Here is a 22,989-nt window from a genome sequence, read left to right on the forward strand (position 1 = left end):
GTTGTTTTCTATTCAAGGGCATGATTATGGTAACTCAATTTATGTAGTAATACAATAACCGAAATAATAAATTAAAATGTTGAGTATAATTGATTCCTTTTTGAGTGTAGGATATAGAACGCGAATATTTTATTATTTTGCAATTTTACCAATATTATAGATACAATTTAACAAATATGAAAAATATCATTCAGTATATACAAACTGCATTTACGGTTAAATGCCTTCAACAATAACGACACATTCGGTCTCATCTGTACCGTGGCAATTTGTAGCTTTGCAAGTGTATTTGCCAGAGTCTGATGGTCTGCAGTCTATAATTTCCAGTGTAACAACGCCGTCAGAATGCGTCATGGAATATTCATATTTGCTGAGCTCTCGTCCATCCTTGTACCACTTGACAGATGCTACTGGTTTCCCGCTTAAGCAACACAGTAATTTGCAAGTGTCACGTGATTGCATAACACGTGGCCGTAACAGGAATGTGAAATATGGCACTGATTCGGACTCTTCCTGCCAGAATGTATAGGGAAGTGGTTCGCGTCTTCGTACGGGGGTAGATTCATGAACATATCTTGGTTGTTCCTTAGGTAAGGGCTGTACATTGAGGAAAACAACTTCTTCTCTAGATCCGTAATGATTTTCTGCCCGAATAATATATTCCCCTCGATCTTCTAACTTAACTCGGTTAATAATAAAGTAATAATCATCACCAATGTATCGCTTCATGAATTTAACACTTTGTCGCAATTCGGAATTGTTATGCGACCAAGACAGAGTAGGAGTTGCAGTGGCAATGCAACGACAATAAAACTTAACACTTTGTCCTTCGTAACAAAATTGTGAAGAGGGGCGAATTACGAATCGAGGAGCAGCTTGTCTGCGGTCAAATGTAGTATCGCATATCTTATATTTATCCATAAGAAGTTTACGCAGAGATGAATATTCTGAAATTCGTCCCAAGGGCACCAAGTAATTGCCGGCATCTTTATTTCTCATTCTAAGTTTATCACGGAATGCAAGGTAACGAGAACGTTGAATTTGTTTGTTACGATCTGCGTGTTCACCTGATAACCAAGGGTGTAAAAGACATTCGTGGGCTGTCATTCGTTTTTCCTTGTTTGCTACCAGCAGTTTCCTGATAAAGTCCTTCGCTTCCTCTGATATATATTTAAACGCATCTACATCGAAATCCCATTGGCATGATTTAACATTTTTCAAAGTGTTGATATCATTATCTCCTGCAAATGGTGATAAACCGCTTAATAAAATGTATGTTAAAACACCAGTGGCCCACATGTCTGTATAAAATCCAACGGGTTCACGATTTACAATTTCAGGAGCAGCGAATTCTGCAGTTCCCGTCGTTATCTTTACTGTTTCATTGGGGTCCAGGCGGGTTGCGAGACCAAAGTCGATCAATTTTACTGTATTACTCTTACGAGTCTGACACATAATATTTTCTGGTTTTATGTCAAGGTGTACAATATTCTTCTCATGCATGTATTTAATACCTTCACAAATTTGACGCATGTAGTGTATGACCTCAGCTTCAGACATTTGATAATCATCCGCCGTAATACGTTCAAATAATTCACCGCCAGATAAGCTGAAGAAATGTAATTGATTATAAGGAAAACTTAAATATCTTAATTTTTTAAATACTTACAATTCCAAAATTAAGACCATTTCATCGTCATCCTCAAAGGCGTCATGCAAGTTTATAAGCTTCTGATGATGTAATTGATTCATTATATCAATTTCTCGTCGAATCATGTCTTTTTCAATTGAATGTGAGACGGGTATAAATTTAGCAGCGAAAACATTGCCAGTTTTAAGTTCTCTACACCTGTGTACCACACCAAAGGCGCCTGTGCCGATTTCTTCCAATATTTCATATTTGTCATAAACGCTTTCCCGAGAAATTTCCACGGGCTGAGGAACATATCTTGTATATATATCAAATACGAAAGAGTCGTAATCCTTTACAATTCCTTCAGGCTTTCCACGAATTTTTTTTCCGCTTTCATCTATTTCCCATGTACGTTGTCTTGGTTTTTTATTAAGGGAGTCTTTAGTTTTGATTAGTGTACTTATTTCTGAAGGATTAGATCTACCGTACACATTTTCTGCGTAAATGCGGAATTCGTATTCTTTGCTAGGAGTGAGTCCTGTAACCGCCATTGAAGTAAACCGAGTACTTCCAACACGAATCCACGACGACATTGGATGTTCGCGTTTTTCTACCACGTAGTTGGTTATATCACTACCTCCATCCCATGCCGGAGACTTCCAACTGAGAGCTAAGGAATCGTGTCCGATATTTTCTATAATTGGTAATCTAGGAGGATCTGGTCGGTCACTGATTTGAATAACAACATCGGCGGTATCAGAACCCAGGTCATTTTCTGCTGTTATCCTATATGTGCCAGAATCTAACTGTGAACCATCACGGATTGTAAGCACAGCATGCCGTTCTTTTGTTTCTACGTGATAGTGTCCTCCAGATTCAATTTTATCTCCATCTCGTATCCATTGTATACGTGGCTTAGGAACACCAGTGAATGGAATTTTAATTACGACATTTTCTCCTTTATCGAAATATGCAGTACCACGGAATCTTGGTGGTACATTCAATTTCGGTGACGCTAAAAACAAAATACATACATTAATAACACATTATTTTAAATAGATAAATAATCTTATTGGGTAAGGTTATGAATCAAAGTCAGTTGTGCCCTAAAATTTACAAATGCTTACTCAATAAATATTTTCTACACATACGGGAATTCAGGCGTGTTGAGTTAGATTTGTATAAAATGTCAAATTTATAAAGGAATATCAGAGTGAAACTTGATTTTCGATGCCGTTCCCCTTTATTTTTTTATGAAATAGTTTATAAAAGAGCGTTTAAAATTACGAAATCCACTCGGTCTCAAACGTCATGTTTACAAATCTAGTGGATTATATTTGACGTATACGCTATGGAATTGACATTCACGACCGCAGTGTCAAATAACCGAAAAATACTGTACAATCAAGTAACAATAGATTGGCAAATCATGTACTTTTCAACAAATGTGAAAATTTGTACTTTTTTCGTAATTTTATTGTTCGAAGAAGAATATCTCATACTCTCACAAAAGAACTTACTGAGCAATTATTACTGGAAAACCTAGTGTTAATAACCTAACCAGCGTTTGTATATACATTGAATGAATAGAGATTTCTTCGTTATGTAATGAAATTGATAGAAAACTTACTTGCTATTATTAAGGCGGCACGTGATGATTTAGCACCAGCTTTGTTTACGGCGCGGCATATATATTCATCAGCGTCTTCGCCAAATACTCCATTTATATTAAGGAAGTAATTTTCTCCTTCATTATAAATGCGATATCGGGCCCCATTCGTTATTTCCCGGGCGCCCTTGTACCAGGTAACTGATGGCTTTGGTGTACCTGTTATAGTACATGTGAATTGAGCATTATGATTTTGTATACACTGTGCGTCTCGTAGTGGTTTCACAATAACAGGGGCCGTGGCAGCTTTAGGGTCAATCATCTTAATGGCTGTTGAATTCACGGATTCTCTAGATATGCCCGCTTCGTTTTGGGCAAACACTCTGAACTCATATTGCCTACCTTCTATTAAGTTAGGGCAACATATTTGAGTACAATTACAAATTGTTATATTTACTCGTTGCCAAGTATCGCTTCCAACCTCACGCTTGTCTATCCAATATCCCTGAATGTGGGCTCCACCATCTGATTCTGGTTTACCCCATTCCAAATGTACGAAATCTTCACCAATTTCTGTAACTGTGGGTTTTTGTGGTGGAGATGGAGGGTCAATTGGAGCCTTAGCTTTAATCGGATTAACACCTTCCAAAGCTGGACCCATGCCATTTCCATTTACTGCCATAACTCTGAATAAGTACTCTTGGTTTTCAATTAGTCCTTGAACATTGAATGACGTGTCTTTACAGTATGAAGAAACTGTTATCCAATGTTGCGAAGTTGTATCTTTCCTTTCTACAACATAGTGAGTTACACGTAGTCCACCATCATAAGATGGGGGGCGCCAATTAAGTAAACATGAATGTTTACTGATGTGAGATACTTGCATTGGTCCAATTGGAGCTGATGGTAATCCTGTGACATTAAGTGTGAATTGTGCCGATGCTTTGCCAGAATCATTGGAAAATTCAATCTCATATAAACCAGCATCAGATTTACGGATGCCTTGTAAAAATATTGTAACATAATCATCGAAAACCGTTATTTTGAGGTGATTTTCTTCATCCACGATTTTTTCATTATTTTTATATATTTGAATATTCATTGGATGATCGCCACCATAAAATACTTTAATTTTCGCATTGTCATCCTCAGGTAAGAACAGCTCTTCAGGGCATCTATGTATGACAGGGGGAGATCCTATACGAAGATAACCGGAAGTGTGTACAAATCCCAAAGAATTTACTGCTTCGCAAGTATAATCTCCTTCGTCGCCAGATTGTATGTTTGATATATGTAATCGGAATACCCCGTCCTTACTGTCACAACTAAATCTTCCAGTATTCATTTGAATCTCCTTGCCATTTCGTAACCATCGAGCTGTAGGCTCTGGTTTACCAGTTGCAACGCACTGTAAAGTAAAATCTTTTCCAAACGGTGCCACTCTATCCTGTAGTCGGGTAATCCATTCTGGTTTCTCGCCTCCTAGAACTTCACATACTTTAATGGGCATAGTACATGAACTGGGTTCAGAACGACCCGCAGCATTAACAGCAAAAATTCTAAATTCATAGTCGGCCATTTCAATGAGATTTATTGCTGTATACGTTGTATCTAAAATATTATAGTCATTACATTTTACCCACACAGCTCCTCCTACATCTCTGCGTTCCACAATGTAGCCAGTAATTCGGGAACCTCCATCGCTGTGGGGTTTTTCCCATTTAAGATCAACGTAGCTTTTGCCAACTTTAATTACCTGTGGAGTTCCTGGTGCAGATGGAACTGTAAACTTGCCCTTCAGTTTGAATTTACTTGACGGTGCTGATGGCTTGCTAAATCCAGCTGCGTTTTTAGCTCTTATTCTGAATTCATATTCACACCCTTTTTTAAGATTGTAAAGTTGATACTTAGTGTCTTTCACTAAAAATTCATAAGTGTTCCATGAAGAATCGTTAACAATGTCGCGATATTCTATTTGGTAGCCTTGAATGCGTGATCCGCCGTCATTACTTGGACGAGACCACAACAATGTAACATTGTCAGAGTCCCAATCAATAACTTTAGGTTGTCCTGGAGGATCTGGTACTGTAAATTGGTATTTAGCTGTGATGCTGTCCTCCATCTCCAACGGAGGTGAAACGCCATATTGATTTTCTGCTCGGACACGGAAAATATATTTGTGACCTGGTTCCAATCCCATTACGTCATAATGGATATTTCTCACAAAACTGCTAACTTTTGTCCATGTTCCATTTTTATCCATTTTTTCCACTACGTAGTTTGTTATTGGCGATCCACCATCATCTAATGGCGTTTTCCATGATAGAGTGCAAGTATCTGGCGTAATATCATACACTGTTAATGGACCTTGTGGTGGCCCTGGTTTATCAAAGACTGTAACGTAACAAGAAGCAGTATCTGATCCTTTACTGTTAGATAATGTTATGGTATATGTTCCTGTTTCGGAACGTTTAGCACACTTGTTATAATACACGGTGCTGTATTCATTAGTTGTAAATGTGATACGATCATCTTGAATAACATCTTGTCCATTTATTACCCATGACGGTTTTGGAATGGGGCTAGCGGTGTATGGCACGGTTATGCGGAAATCTTCACCAGCTATTACATTAATATCACGAATTGATAAGTCCGAAGTTATTTTCGGAGAATGCTGAGGTCGCCTGCAGAATATTGGATCGCTGGCTGTGCTATATGGCGATTGGCCTGCCATATTTACGGCAGCCACTCTAAATTCATATTCTGCATTTTCTATTAGATTAGGAATTTTAACGCATGTATCTGGACAAAGTGTATGTAATGCTTTTATCCACTTGTCTTCACTTATGAGACGTTTTTCAATAACATATCCAGTAATAGGAGATCCACCATCACTTTTTGGTTTTTGCCATGATACAGTGATGCTATCTTCCGTTGAGTCGACAAATGTTGGGATACCGGGAGCGCTGGGAACGTCGAATGGATATTTAGCTCGTATCGGCTCTGATGTAACTGCTGCGTCCGATTTTCCATACTTGTTTTCAGCTACTACTCGGAAATCGTAATCTTTACCGGCACATAGGTTTCGAACACGTATAAAAGGTACAGTGCAATAGCTACTGACTTTCGACCAGTTTGAGGACGATTTTTCCTTCTTTTCAATAATATAGTTTGTGATTTGAGAACCGCCGTCATCTTTTGGTGGTTGCCAGTATAGAGTTAATGCATCACCGGCAAATTCCTCTGCACGTAAGTTTGTTGGAGGGCGTGGGCGATCCAATACCCTTACATTGACAGTACATGCGTCAAATCCTGAAGGATTTCTTAATTGTAATCTGTATTGTCCAGTATCATTACGACTTGCATTTTTAACAATAAATGAAGCGGCTTCGTCGGTTAAATTTTGGAAACAATGTTTTCCATCATCTTGAAGCATGATATCATTGACATGCCACTGAGCTGTAGGTTTTGGGAACGCTATATATGGGACATGAATGCAAAAATCTTCACCAGCCCGACATTCAATATCTCGAACTGATCCTAAGTCCATGCAGGGTTTATTTGGTTGCTCTTCGACAATTACAGGTTGTGAAGGTTTCGATGGATTGGATCTTCCAATTTCGTTAATAGCTATAACTCTAAACATATATTCTTCGCCTTCTTTTAATTTATTAATTGTATGTACCGTATTATGCAATGGAAGTTCATTGACAGGCTCCCAAGAACTCGAACTCTTAGATTTCATTTCCAAGAAATATCCTTTAAGTTTAGATTTACCATCATGTCTTGGAGGGCGCCATGAAACAGTTACGCTGTTTCTTGTAATTCGGTCCGTATTAGGAGCATCTGGAGCATCCGGAACACTTCTTTGTATTTCAGCAGTGATACTTTCCGAAGGTTTTGAAGGAGCTCCTGGACCAGCATCGTTAACTGCTTTTACTCGGAATTCGTAACGACCACCTTCATGCAAATGGGGTACCGTAAAACTTGTATTTGGAGTGGGATAGTGCGTACACTTAATCCATTCACCACCTCTTTCTCTGCGTTCTACTATGTATCCTGTAATAGGTTTTCCACCTGCGTATTCAGGGGGATGCCACTCCAAACTTGCAGAATTCGGAGAGTAAGAAACAACTTTTGGTTGACTTGGAGGACCTGGTGGATCAAATGGTGATTTTGCCACAATAGGCGCACCTTCAAGAGGTTCAGAAACGCCATATATATTTTCAGCTTTTACTCGGAATATATATTTTTTTCCTTCGGTAAGACCCTTTACAGTATGATTTGTTCGAGGACAATAGCCGGATACCGGACGCCAGAGATCTGTTCCATATTCAGCCACTTCAATAATATATCCCACAATTTCGCTACCACCATCATCCTTGGGAGGATTCCATGACATAGAAATATGATCATTTCCTTGTTCAATATATGTCAATGGTCCAACAGGTGGAGTAGGTTTGTCGACGACTATAATTTCTATATCAGCCGAATCTTTGCCGAACTCATTTGAGGCAGTAACAGTATACGTACCAGCGTCTTCCCTAAGAATATCTTCTATCCGCAAAATTGTATTCTCATTATCTGTGTTACAAGAAGTTCGAACATTTTGTGGAATTTTAAAATCACCTCGTTTCCAATCTACCAATGGGGTAGGAGCACCGGAAATAGGTATATTGAGATTAAGAGTTTCCTTTGCGCGTAGCTTTATTTTACGTCCCAAAATTGCATCTAAATTCAGACGTGGTTTTTCCCGCATAGGTTTTGCGGATAGTACATCTGAAGAGTCTGATGGTTTTCCATTACCAGCAGCATTTACAGCAGACACTCGATATTGGTATTGATGATCTTCTTTGACATGGTCATCAGTGTAATTGGTTGCTGGTACGGGAACACTATTTATTTTAATCCAACGTCCGGTTGGAATGTCACGCCGTTCAATGTCATATCCAATAATTTGAGATCCTCCATTGCTAATGGGGGCAGACCATTTAAAGGAAATGAAGCTTCGATCACTATCGGTAATTTGTGGTTTGCTGGGTGCTCCAGGGACAGTATATTGATTTTTAGCAATAATTGGATCGGATGTCAATGGGCTAGATCGTCCTTGCGCATTTTCAGCCATTACTCTAAATTCATATTGAGTACCTTCAACTAAGCGAGGAACTAATGCATGATTATATTTTGCATTGACATATGTAACAGCTGGAACCCAGCCTCCACCATGCGTCAAATCGCGCTTTTCTATAATGTAAGACAATATTTCTGAGCCGCCATTATCGTTTGGAGGTTTCCACGAAATTGTGACAGAGTTTGATGTAATTTCTTCAAATTGTAGGGGTCCTATTGGCGGGCCTGGACAATCCAGAACAACAACGTCGAAATCACCTTCGTCTATGCCAGAGTCATTACGCAACATCAAGTGATACCGCCCGGAGTCGCTTCTTTGACAATTCACAATATGTATGATGGTATGGTACCCAACAGTATTAACACTTATCCGCTCAGTATTTACCATGTTTATGTTATTACGAGTCCATAAAACTTCTGGAATTGGTTCTCCTATGTATGATATGTCAGCATGAAGTATAAGACCAGCTTTGGTTCGAAGATCACGCATAGGCGTAATAATTTTAGGTGCCAAATATCTACATCTGGCTTGTATCATATCTGAGCTCTCAGAAGGCTCTGACTGTCCAGCTTTATTAACAGCTATAATTCTGAATTCATATTCTGCGTATTCAGTTAAATCAGGTACAGTTGCTGTAGTTTGATTAGGGGGTACATGTACTGCGTTTACCCACTGTTGTGTACCCTTTTCTTTCTTCTGTACAATATATTCTGTAATAGGAGATCCACCATCAGATTTCGGAACAGCCCACTCTAAATCAACGTGATCACGGTCCCAGTCGGTTATTACAGGCTTTCCGGGTGAATCAGGTTCATCGAACTCATTTTTAGCAATAATGCTTTTATCTGCTTCCAAACCATCCGATTCGCCAATTCCATTGACAGCTTTAACCCGGAAAAGATATTCCTTGCGATGTACTAAGTTTGTAACATCATATACAGGGTGACTGGTTATGCCAACGTCCGACCATGTTCCACGCGACATATCCATTTTTTCTACCTTATAATGAAGAATAGGGGAACCACCATCATCTAGTGGAATATTCCATGTAAGATGACAGCCTTCGCGGGTAACCCTAGTAATCTCCAAAGGACCTACAGGTACTCCAGGTCGATCCAAAACCTTCACATGTGCTGATGCGTCGAATGATCCATGTTCATTTTTCAATAAAAGCGTGTACCTACCCTCATCACTTCGTAATGCATTTGAAATTTCGAAAGATATTTCATTGTGGAAATATTGGTTGTCAATGCGATCGGTAGGTTCAATAACCTTTCCATTAAACAACCATGTAATTGTAGGTGCAGGTGAAGCCACAATGGGCAAGTTCCAACCGAAGTGTTTTCCAGCATGTACAGTAATATCTGATAACAGTGACTTGTCGAAACATGGTGGTACAAAACGGGGCTGACATATAATAGGCACTGTGGGGTCAGAGGGATCGCTTTTTCCTCCTTTATTTACGGCAATAACACGGAACTCGTATTCAGAACCTTCATTTAAATTGGGTACACGTACTTTATTTGAAGGAGTAATATCGTCCAGTGCATTTTCCCATTGACCAAACTTCTGTCTTTTTTCAATAACATAACCAATAATTGGAGAACCACCATCCCGTTTTGGAACTGGCCATTCAAGCTCCACAAAATCTTTGCCCCAATCAACAGCCTGTGGTTGGCCGGGTTTATCTGGTCGAGAAAATGGATCTTTAACTGTTACACCTTGAGATGAAAGCAATGGTTGTGATATTCCTTGTTTATTCACTGCACGAACACGGAAATTATAGTCATGACCTTCAATCAAATTATCTGCTCTTATGTGACATTCGTTGCACTCTGCTACTGGAACCCATCGCATAGCATCTGTATCCATTTTTTCTACAATATAATGCGTAATTTCAGAGCCGCCATCATCTCTTGGTGGGCGCCAATGCAAATTCAAAGAATTTTTGGTAATATCGTCGATTCGAAGTGGGCCCTCAGGCATTGAAGGAACATCTAAGACAATAACTTTTACGGTAGCTCTATCCACACCATTTATATTACGAGCAATAAGAGTATATTCTCCGGAATCAGCACGTTTTGCATCAATAACTCGTAATTTAGTTCTATGAATATCATTTGTAATTTTCAAACGGTCTGTATTTATAATAAAGTTGTTGTCTTGAGACCATTCTTTTGTTGGTTCGGGCTCGCCACTCACAGGTACATCAAATTCAAAGCTGTTACCAGCACGAATCTTTATATCTAACATATAGTTTTTGTCTATTACAGGCGGCAGATTTCTTGGTCTGGCTACGTGTGAAGCCGAAGCATCGCTAGGTTCACCGGTACCAGCCTTGTTTATAGCACGTACACGGAATTCGTATGTATTTCCCTCAATTAAATCTTCAACGCGACCATTGGTATTGTCACCTTCGATCTGTGCACATGGTTCCCATTCTGAACCGTACTTTCCACGTTTTTCAATAATATAACCGGTAATAGGTGTACCGCCATTGCATTCCGGTCGTGTCCATTCTAACTCTACGTAGTCCTTGTCAAAATCTTTTATAACAGGCACTCCTGGTTTGGTAGGAGTATCATACGGGTTTTTCGCAACTATAGGTTGTGTAGATGTCAGTGGGTCAGAAACTCCCTGTCGATTCTTTGCTCTTACGCGGAATTTGTATTTATGATCTGGAGTAAGGCCCTTGACTTCGAAAGTTGTGGTATTATCATCAGTTTCTCCTGCAGGTACCCACCTTCCAATTAATTCATCAAATTTCTCAATGACATAGTTAATAATTGGTTGACCTCCATCATCTTCAGGTGGATTCCAAGCCAAAGAACACCCATTAGCATGAATGTCGTTGACTTTGAGGGGGCCGGTAGGCGGAGAAGGTTTATCTATAACAATTACCTTGACATCTGCGGAGTCCACGCCATTTTCGTTTTCAGCATGTACTGTATATACACCAGAATCTGACCGTGTAGCGTTTGTAACTTTTAATTTAGTATAATAATCAACATGTTTTACTTTAATATTATCTTTTGAATAAAGTTCTCTTTTTTTGTGAAGCCATTTAGTTTTTGGCGCGGGTTCTCCAGATACTTTGCAATCGTATGTAAATGATTGGCCTGCTTTTATTCGAATTTCGCATAGATTAGAGCGATCAATAAGTGGTGCTTTGTTGCGAGCTTTGGCCGTAACAGGATTTGTTGCTTCCGATGGTTCACTTAACCCTGCGGCATTAACAGCAATAACTCTGAATTCATAAACTTGTCCTTCAATTACATTAGTAACAGAAGCTTTTAAAGTATCGGGTTGTACTTCTAAAGCCTTCTCCCAATGGCCATACTTATCTCTCATTTCAACAATATAACCAGTTATGGGTGATCCACCGTCATGACTGGGAGGCATCCATGCCAAATCGATGTGATCTTTATCCCAGTCTACTGCACGAACGTTTTGAGGTTTATCAGGTTCATCAAACAAATTCTTTGCGATAATAGATTCATCTCCAACTAAGAATTCTGATTCACCTTCGCCATTTATGGCCGATACTCTAAATTTATATTCGCCACCAGGTTTGAGCCCAACAACATCGACCTGAGGTTCAATTGACCGGCAACAAGGAACCCAACATCCAGTTTCTACATCCATTTTCTCAATTTGGTAGTATTCAATTGGTATTCCTCCATCATCCTTGGGACGTTTCCATTTTAGATGGCAACCTTCTTTGTGGATATCTGTAATATTTAAGGGCCCAGAAGGTGCAGACGGTTTATCTGTTACTATAACATTTATCTTAACAGTATCCTTTCCAGAACTGTTAGTAGCTGTGACAACGTATTCTCCTGAGTCTTCGCGTTGTGCAGGTCGTACTATTAATTTTGTAAAGTAATCAGGTGATTCAATAGTTACAGTCTTGCTGTTTTGCAAAGGACAGTTCGAAAATCTCCATTCAACCTTTGGAGCTGGCTCGCCAGTAATATTAGCTTCCAATTTTAGGGACGAACCAGCGGATATCGTTACATCTCTAAGATAACGGCGATCGATTTTTGGTTCCAAGAAACGTGGCTTTGCAACAAATGGTTTGCTAGCTTCAGATGGATCTGAATAACCAGCTTTGTTTACTGCTATAACACGGAATTGATACTCATTTCCTTCCACTAAACCGTTGATCGTCGCTATAGGATTAGAACAATCTGTTTCAAGAGCCTTTTCCCATATGGGACTATATTTATCCTTCTTTTCTATAATATAACCGATAATGGGCGAACCTCCATCAGTTATTGGCTCAGCCCAAGTGAGTTCGACTTTGTTCGAGGACCAGTCCGTCGGTTCAGGAGCTCCTGGGACAGATGGAGTAGTAAATGGATCCTTAGCTATAATAGAGCTGAGCGTTTCAAGTGGTTCCGATTCTCCTTCTTTATTAACAGCCTTTACGCGGAATTTGTATTCACAACCCGGCCGCAAGCCTTCAACATTAAATTCAGGTACGGATGACTTGCCACATTGGATCCAAACTCCTTCTGTTGGGTCGAATTTTTCAATAATATATTCATCTATAGGTTCTCCTCCATCATCCTTAGGTTTTTTCCATTTAAGTTTGCATCCCTCCTTATGAATATCTGAAACTTCAAGTGGGCCCTCTGGTTTAGATGGTTTTGCTAAAAAAATAAAATATTGTATTATTTATTATTTTTTCAAATAATTCTATAATATAATTTTATCTTACTGATAACGTTGATTTGGAATTCGACTTCGTCATGTCCATACAAATTTGAAGCTACGATTTTGTATACTCCTGTATCCTTGCGTTCAAGATTGGAATTATTGTATTTCGTCTTATAAGGAACATTTTCCACTTTTCTCGAGGATGATTGTTGAATAGATTTTCCATTATGAGTCCAGTAAACATCAGGTGCAGGTTCACCTTCAACAATTATATCCAATAAAATTGATTCTCCTGCTTTGACGTTATATGTATGAATATTGCGTCTATCAATTTTGGGGGCAACTAAAATAATATAAAACGTATATTATTAGTTTTATTTTATAATATTTTAAAATTCGTGGTATTTACAAAACTACAACAAATGCACTCCAATGTTATTCTAGTAACTATTTAAAATGTATCAAAATGTAAAGGAATCACGCTGCAAAAACAGTGCCGACAAAAATAATAGAAACAAACTTAACATGGTAGTTTAAACGCATTTATCGTCGTAATGGAAAAGCGGTAACTTCTTTTCTCTAAAAATAATAGAAACCAAATATAGTCATATAACTTATGTCCTGTATTTTACATTAAACATAAAAAAGTTCAATTTTGGTTACATTATTAAAGAATGCATATTTCCCAATTTAAGTTTTGAACGGAATGATTCGACTACGAAGGGCAAGATCGATGGATTTTTTATAACAAAATACATCAGTCACAATCGAAGGAACATGTAGAAATGTGTATTTAGGCTAGCATAATCTAGGAGCAAACGAAGAGTCTTTGATTTTCAACTCAAGACCTTAAAAAATATACTAGATGTTTTTATTAAATAAGTCGAATCGTACCTTTAGATGAATTCCAAACTTTAAAATTTTTATTTCCAATATTTATTTGGTTTGAGAAATATTTATTGTTTTTTAATAGGTTCGTTCGTTTACTCAATAATTTGTACAAATTATTACAAAATGTTGTTCGTTTGCCCAAAAGTCCAGTAAAAGAGAGTGAATTGAGAGAGCAGATTTGACAGTGGTGTTACTGAGTATTTGCAAATTCTTACAAGGAAAATTTACTCAGTAAGAATTTTCTTGTACCATCAGCTGATATTTAATCAGCTGTTTTGTTATGTTTTGTAAACAAACAAAAAATTGTTCTCAAGAAAATTGATTGTTTTGTGAATTTTATTTTGATTTTGTATCATTAAATACCAAAATGGATGAAGAAAACGCAAGTATTTAAAAATAAGAGTAATAAAATAATTGGCGAACGATTTTTTAGGTTCCAAATCGAAACAAAAAAGTGTGCATCCCTAACATGTCTGGAACACCATCGGTTATGTCCACCCCCATATCAATTGCAGATACAGGAATAACAGGTCACAACCCTTTTAAATGTTTATGGGGAACAAACAACATCAATTTTCCGCTTGTTATCCATTTTTCTAATAAAAATGCTGTCTTATAGTTTGCGCCAATTTGTTTGTTGTTTTAATCAGCTGTGTCGAAACAATCTTTTTACTGGATGTTGTTCGTTTACTTTTTGCAGTTTTCTCTCTTGAAAAGGACAAATTCGTATTTACTCTCTGCAAATTCTTACTGAGTAAATATTACTGGGAAAGTAAACGAACGAACCTAATAGTTCTATCAATTTCTGGTATAATTGTATTTTTTCGATTGTTATTTTAGTGTTATTAGGTTCGTTCGTTTACTTTCCCAGTAATATTTACTCAGTAAGAATTTGCAGAGAGTAAATACAAATTTTTCCTTTTCAAGAGAGAAAACTGCAAAAAGTAAACGAACAACATCCAGTAAAAAGATTGTTTCGACACAGCTGATTAAAACAACAAACAAATTGGCGCAAACTATAAAACAGCATTTTTATTAGAAAAATGGATAACAAGCGGAAAATTGATGTTGTTTGTTCCCCGTAAAAGGGGACCTGTGACCTGTTATTCCTGTATCTGCAATTGATATTCATTGTTAATAATTATTGGAGGTCTATATGTAACTATGTGCCGGTCAAAAACATGGGCTTTCCAAACTCGAATTGGAAAAAATTACTTATCATCAATTTAAAATACAGGACATAAGTTATATATGACTATATTTTTGTCTATTAAATTGATGTGCTAGTTATAAAAATCGGCCTTGGCATTCAATACACAACATACTGATAAGAAAAAATCGAATAAAGTTTTTACTGTTGGCAACCCTTTTTATGTACAATCAGCTGTTATTGTTTATATTACTTTTAGCACGCGTTATTACAATTGAAGCAGACATATTTTGGGAAAATTAAAAGCCGTTTTTTGATAATATATTTTTTGAAACAAATCTTGATAAATATGAATTCTAATGCTCGAGTAGGGTATTTTTACTATATAAAAATATACTTTGCTAAATGTTTGTATTTCGGGCATATGTTGGTGTTTTGTGTGTGTATTTTTTTTCTTTTTTTTTGTGAAATTTTGATTAGTTTTATCGTTTTCCGTGGAGTAAAACTAAAGTTGTAACAAATTGTTACAGGAACTATTTATATGTGATTGTTTGTAGAAAACCCTAGTTTTATGTCATACTAAAATTGTCTGCTAATGACTGCTAATAAACGAATTATTAACATTTTTTGCAGAAAAACTCAGGATCAAAAATTACATAAAAAGAAATATTCCATACGAAATTGATAGTAAGTTAAGAAAATTAATATTAATTAAAAATAAATATTAATTATGTAACTAAAATGGAATATACTTCACAGAAGTGAGAATAAATATAGAAATGAAATATTGTGTACAATGGATGCTGAAGAATCGGTCCTAATTTTGAGCTACGGGTCGAATGGTTCAACGGGACACAGTTCTGTTAAACAAATATTTTTTTAATACTTCAGATAGTTTCTACCCGTCCCTACTTGTGACATCAGTCATTCCAAGAAATGGGAATCCAAAATATAAATTATATCCAACATGGTTGAAAAAAGTACCCAAATTCCCCTTAATACCGAAATTTCGGAGGTACCGTTATATGGGGACTATTTTAACAAGTTGACCAATATCGATAGTTTTTGGTAGGAAGATTTGCTACCCAATACCTTAAATACATAAATAGTGCCTATTTGTTAAAGAAACGTGCGCAAAATCTCAACAATTCCGAATAATGGGATATACCGTTATATGGGGACATACGAAGAACTAATTCAATATTCAGCCAATTCCGTTGAAAAACGAAACCAACATTGCCAAAATACCCAACATACGGGGGCGTGGCCCGCCCATTTTTTCTTATTTTACTTCATTAGAATTCTACACTCCAAATTTGGGGAAGCTAGCTTGTCTGGATATATTTTAGGCAACAAAATGTTTTAGAGCTTATATAATAAATAGGATATGCACAAAATTTGACATCGATATATCCTTACATTCGGGAGATACAGTACATTCTTTCGGAAAAATTAAAGTCCAATATCAAGAAAACCAAATGCAAAATCGTCAGAAAAGTCATTTTAAAGTATTCTTTATATTCAATTTTAAAAGAATCAAAAATAATTCTGAGGGTGGAATTTGTACAATTTGATTTTAATTAGTACTGTACACGAATGTACCTCTTCTCCACATTAAAAAGCTCACAACTTTATCAAAATTTTGAATTTTTTTGATTATTCTATTGATATGTGTCGTCCATAATCAGGTCTTGACATATGAAATCCAAATGATATATATCACTAGCTGCATATAAAATATAAGCTCTAAAACATTTTGTTGACTGTGGGCAACATTGAGCCACAAAGGGTTAAAATGATTCTTCCATCGATTTTGAATTTGGTTTTCTTTATTTTCCAGAAAAAAATTACTGCATCTCCCGAATGCAAGGTGTAGCGATGTCAAATTTTGTTCATATCATATTTAGAATAGTTGCATTAAATATGTGAGAAGGAAGGAAGTCTCATGTCATCAAATGTTGAATTTTTTTCTTGCTTTAGCTTTATTGCCAAAAACTATAATTTTTGTTTCCGCCTTAAATAGGTACGTACTGCTGATGGCAACAACATGATTTTTCATACAAATAAATTTTTCAAAAAATCTAAACCAAGAAAAAGAGCTATATGGGCCTAATGGCGCTTCGAAAGCATAAAACAGAAAGAGGAACATGAATTATTATTTAGTTGGCATGACAAATACAACAGAAGGTTATATCATTCATAAATGACTTTCAATCTGCTGCCTTGAGGTTTTCTCATTCAAAACTTTACAAAGGGCAGAGGATAGTAAAACAATAAGAGCAATTAAAAATAAATAAATTTTTGTAAAAAAAAATAAATATGGTAAAGATACGTTTATACTATAGCTTTTCATTCGTGATCATTGTTTTAGCATACAAAATTACATATCTCAATTTCTTTGAAATCCTATGCTAAATCAAGTAGATAGTGGGAAGCTCAATATTATTCTTTGAGTAGCTGTGAATATCATATAAACAATCGCGGACAATCAGCGGGACCTTTCCCAGTAATATTTACTCAGTAAGAATTTGCAGAGAGTAAATACAAATTTTTCCTTTTCAAGAGAGAAAACTGCAAAAAGTAAACGAACAACATCCAGTAAAAAGATTGTTTCGACACAGCTGATTAAAACAACAAACAAATTGGCGCAAACTATAAAACAGCATTTTTATTAGAAAAATGGATAACAAGCGGAAAATTGATGTTGTTTGTTCCCCGTAAAAGGACCTGTGACCTGTTATTCCTGTATCTGCAATTGATATTCATTGTTAATAATTATTGGAGGTCTATATGTAACTATGTGCCGGTCAAAAACATGGGCTTTCCAAACTCGAATTGGAAAAAATTACTTATCATCAATTTAAAATACAGGACATAAGTTATATATGACTATATTTTTGTCTATTAAATTGATGTGCTAGTTATAAAAATCGGCCTTGGCATTCAATACACAACATACTGATAAGAAAAAATCGAATAAAGTTTTTACTGTTGGCAACCCTTTTTATGTACAATCAGCTGTTATTGTTTATATTACTTTTAGCACGCGTTATTACAATTGAAGCAGACATATTTTGGGAAAATTAAAAGCCGTTTTTTGATAATATATTTTTTGAAACAAATCTTGATAAATATGAATTCTAATGCTCGAGTAGGGTATTTTTACTATATAAAAATATACTTTGCTAAATGTTTGTATTTCGGGCATATGTTGGTGTTTTGTGTGTGTATTTTTTTTCTTTTTTTTTTTTGTGAAATTTTGATTAGTTTTATCGTTTTCCGTGGAGTAAAACTAAAGTTGTAACAAATTGTTACAGGAACTATTTATATGTGATTGTTTGTAGAAAACCCTAGTTTTATGTCATACTAAAATTGTCTGCTAATGACTGCTAATAAACGAATTATTAACATTTTTTGCAGAAAAACTCAGGATCAAAAATTACATAAAAAGAAATATTCCATACGAAATTGATAGTAAGTTAAGAAAATTAATATTAATTAAAAATAAATATTAATTATGTAACTAAAATGGAATATACTTCACAGAAGTGAGAATAAATATAGAAATGAAATATTGTGTACAATGGATGCTGAAGAATCGGTCCTAATTTTGAGCTACGGGTCGAATGGTTCAACGGGACACAGTTCTGTTAAACAAATATTTTTTTAATACTTCAGATAGTTTCTACCCGTCCCTACTTGTGACATCAGTCATTCCGAAATGGGAATCCAAAATATAAATTATATCCAACATGGTTGAAAAAAGTACCCAAATTCCCCTTAATACCGAAATTTCGGAGGTACCGTTATATGGGGACTATTTTAACAAGTTGACCAATATCGATAGTTTTTGGTAGGAAGATTTGCTACCCAATACCTTAAATACATAAATAGTGCCTATTTGTTAAAGAAACGTGCGCAAAATCTCAACAATTCCGAATAATGGGATATACCGTTATATGGGGACATACGAAGAACTAATTCAATATTCAGCCAATTCCGTTGAAAAACGAAACCAACATTGCCAAAATACCCAACATACGGGGGCGTGGCCCGCCCATTTTTTCTTATTTTACTTCATTAGAATTCTACACTCCAAATTTGGGGAAGCTAGCTTGTCTGGATATATTTTAGGCAACAAAATGTTTTAGAGCTTATATAATAAATAGGATATGCACAAAATTTGACATCGATATATCCTTACATTCGGGATATACAAAACATTCTTTCGGAAAAATTAAAGTCCAATATCAAGAAAACCAAATGCAAAATCGTCAGAAAAGTCATTTTAAAGTATTCTTTATATTCAATTTTAAAAGAATCAAAAATAATTCTGAGGGTGGAATTTGTACAATTTGATTTTAATTAGTACTGTACACGAATGTACCTCTTCTCCACATTAAAAAGCTCACAACTTTATCAAAATTTTGAATTTTTTTGATTATTCTATTGATATGTGTCGTCCATAATCAGGTCTTGACATATGAAATCCAAATGATATATATCTACTAGCTGCATATAAAATATAAGCTCTAAAACATTTTGTTGACTGTGGGCAACATTGAGCCACAAAGGGTTAAAATGATTCTTCCATCGATTTTGAATTTGGTTTTCTTTATTTTCCAGAAAAAAATTACTGCATCTCCCGAATGCAAGGTGTAGCGATGTCAAATTTTGTTCATATCATATTTAGAATAGTTGCATTAAATATGTGAGAAGGAAGGAAGTCTCATGTCATCAAATGTTGAATTTTTTTCTTGCTTTAGCTTTATTGCCAAAAACTATAATTTTTGTTTCCGCCTTAAATAGGTACGTACTGCTGATGGCAACAACATGATTTTTCATACAAATAAATTTTTCAAAAAATCTAAACCAAGAAAAAGAGCTATATGGGCCTAATGGCGCTTCGAAAGCATAAAACAGAAAGAGGAACATGAATTATTATTTAGTTGGCATGACAAATACAACAGAAGGTTATATCATTCATAAATGACTTTCAATCTGCTGCCTTGAGGTTTTCTCATTCAAAACTTTACAAAGGGCAGAGGATAGTAAAACAATAAGAGCAATTAAAAATAAATAAATTTTTGTAAAAAAAAAATAAATATGGTAAAGATACGTTTATACTATAGCTTTTCATTCGTGATCATTGTTTTAGCATACAAAATTACATATCTCAATTTCTTTGAAATCCTATGCTAAATCAAGTAGATAGTGGGAAGCTCAATATTATTCTTTGAGTAGCTGTGAATATCATATAAACAATCGCGGACAATCAGCGGGACCTGGGGAAGAGTCTCCGAGGCCGGATGCCTATGATCTCAGAACCGACGAGGCGAGAATGGCACCTTAAAATATCCAATTCTTAGGTCACTACCTTCCTAAGTGGCCTCCCTAACGCTGGAATGTTAGGCGACCTCTTACCCATCAGTGTTTACACACAAAGACATAAAAGTATAAAAATAGGACAATTGATACGTAAACAATTTCCAACAGATGACTTTTCCTCCGTTGTTATGATATATTGCAAGCTTATAAAATAAAAACCTATATTTTGAGTACAGATCTCTGATTTTATTTACATTTTATACACACATTATCGCGTATTGACGGTAACATGCCTCTGTTTTGCCTGATTCCCCCTGGATATTTTTTCATAAACTATTTTGTCCAAGTTCATTTTGTCGAGTCTTTACGGTTTCTATGTCTTTGTTACGAATTACATTCAGGATCCGGACTGTATTTGAATGGAGTTTTGTTGATACCTGTGCGCCTCAACAAATTTTGTAGGCTTAGTTTCACCATTCACTGTAGCTCTGTATTCCATTGTTTCCTTATTACAGGCATTGGTGTTATAAAATTCAAATATGAATTTTCCTAATTATGTTAGTATAAATTCCAAATGCAAAACAGTAGTGGACATTCGTTTCATACACTTTTTGAAATAACTAAAAATAAGGCATATTGTGCCTTATTTTGCCACGAAAATCTTTTGAACGCAGCTCATTTTAAAATGAAAAACAACTATTTATTAGTGGGGAATGTATGGAATTGTTCAACGAGGGGTAAGGCAGGCAATTTTTCCAAAAAATATAAATGGTATCCCAAATTACCCGCCAACACTACTATAATAAATTATTCATATAATATAATTATTATAATTATTCAAATTTGTGGAATTCGATAAATGCATATGGCATTGACAAATAAACTGAAAATTATTATATTTTCTGACGATTATAAGTTTTTTTTTTGATGGGCCAAATTATTATAGTTGTAACATACACGATAAATGTAAAAAACATGTGGTAAGATCGAAGCCGAATTTCTGGGGGAAGTCATATGGTATGGGTTGCATATTCGTACGAATATAAAATGTATTCTGAAATGTATATTTAATTATTAGTCGGCGTTTTAATAACACATTTTGATTAAAAGGAGGAGAAGTATATAATTGTTCACCCGGATAACGCTTCCATCCAGCCTCGGAGTAAATAAAAACTTGGCCCTCCAGACTGTAATCCTATAGAAGAGTGTATGACTCGGCATAAATTTTTCTTTTGTAAATTACCTTAAATATGTGAACAAATGCTCGTTAGATATCATTCCATACATTCCCCACATAAATACTGTCCACAATTTGGTATACTCTTTGCCATCATGCAAATTATTAATTTAATAATAAGTTTGTTTTTAACGTAAATTTTTATTTTAAAATGGCAGCGCTCAAACGATTTTCTGCATAATAACCTTGTTTTAGTTATTTAAAAAAAATGTATGAAAAACTTTTTTTGTTTCTTATTGATATTCGATACCTTAAATAAATTTGCCATTTTGTTTAAAAAAATATATAATGTGTTTTCATTGTAAAATCTCAAAAATATCATATGCGCTCAAAAGAATGTCAGCTACTGCATACCAAGCTAGTTTTGATACGTCAAACAAGTGCACAAGTGTGTTGAGCAACAAGCGTAATGTTTAAATTTGTATATAATTGATGATTAATGACGTAAAACAAGTAAATAGAAGAAACAAGACATGAGCTAACAAAGAAAAGATAATTACATAAAATCAAAAAAATTAGAAGATAGTTTCTCTGTGTCATACAAAACCGCCACCATCAAACACAAACAAAAGTTGTTTCCGACATTGGCAACACTTTCTGAACACTATTCGTATAATATACGAATTATTTTTTTCTGTGTATTTATGTCAGTGCGTAACATGTGCACATATTAATGTAGAATTATAAAAAGAATAGCCCATGCTTAATAAATTTAAAATAGATGTCATCATTAGACTCTCCAATGAAACTAACTTCTATAATTAATGCCATGTTCTGACGGGCATCCGAACAACGTAGTTCGCTCTCAGAATTGCGTACATGAATTAACCCGTTCATACAACACTATTCATAATTCATATCATCAGAGTTTTTTATTTCAAACTTTTTGTTTCTTGTTTTACACCAAAAATGTAACATATTTTAGTGAATTACATAGGGATCTAAATAGAAAAAATAATTCTCTTTCTCCTGACTATAGTATGAACCCATATCTATTTACTTTTCATTCATGTTTTCCATTTTTTCTGAAAATGTTGTTGTTTTTAATACATTTTTATATTTTCTCAATTCAAATGTCACATACTGTCACAAATAAAAATTTGGAGAATTTTTTGTTTGAGTTGCCCCACATTTGTTTCTTGTTTTGTACGCTAATTAGAACCAAGGGAAAAGAAATGCATATTGCATTATGTAGAAAATAAAATTTACATCCTGCTGCATATATAAAAACTATACAATTTTTTACTTTTCATTCATGATTTTCAATTTTACTGAAAAAGTTTGAAAATTTCATAAATATTTTCAAACTGTCAAAATTAATTTATTTTCGATAAACACTCTCAATTGT

At 35.4% G+C, this 22,989-nt stretch overlaps 1 protein-coding gene across 1 annotated transcript in view; it reads right to left on the reverse strand.

Moving 5' to 3' along the window:
- Window positions 1–214: 214 nt before the first annotated feature.
- LOC133327137 (twitchin) overlaps window positions 215–22,989 on the reverse strand; it is a 110,350-nt gene continuing 87,575 nt past the window's right edge. The window contains exons 29-32 of the mRNA XM_061535710.1: window positions 13,097–13,378; window positions 3,264–13,028; window positions 1,670–2,648; window positions 215–1,609 (exon numbers count right to left, since the gene is read on the reverse strand). Of these exons, the coding sequence (XP_061391694.1) occupies window positions 217–1,609; window positions 1,670–2,648; window positions 3,264–13,028; window positions 13,097–13,378 (12,419 nt within the window). The 3' untranslated portion in view covers window positions 215–216. The remainder of the gene's footprint in view (window positions 1,610–1,669; window positions 2,649–3,263; window positions 13,029–13,096; window positions 13,379–22,989) is intronic.

The sequence above is a fragment of the Musca vetustissima genome, unplaced genomic scaffold, assembly GCF_032173495.1.
Source record: "Musca vetustissima isolate MV318-11 ecotype Yass unplaced genomic scaffold, APGP_CSIRO_Mvet_v1 utg2442, whole genome shotgun sequence".
Taxonomy (NCBI): domain Eukaryota; kingdom Metazoa; phylum Arthropoda; class Insecta; order Diptera; family Muscidae; genus Musca; species Musca vetustissima.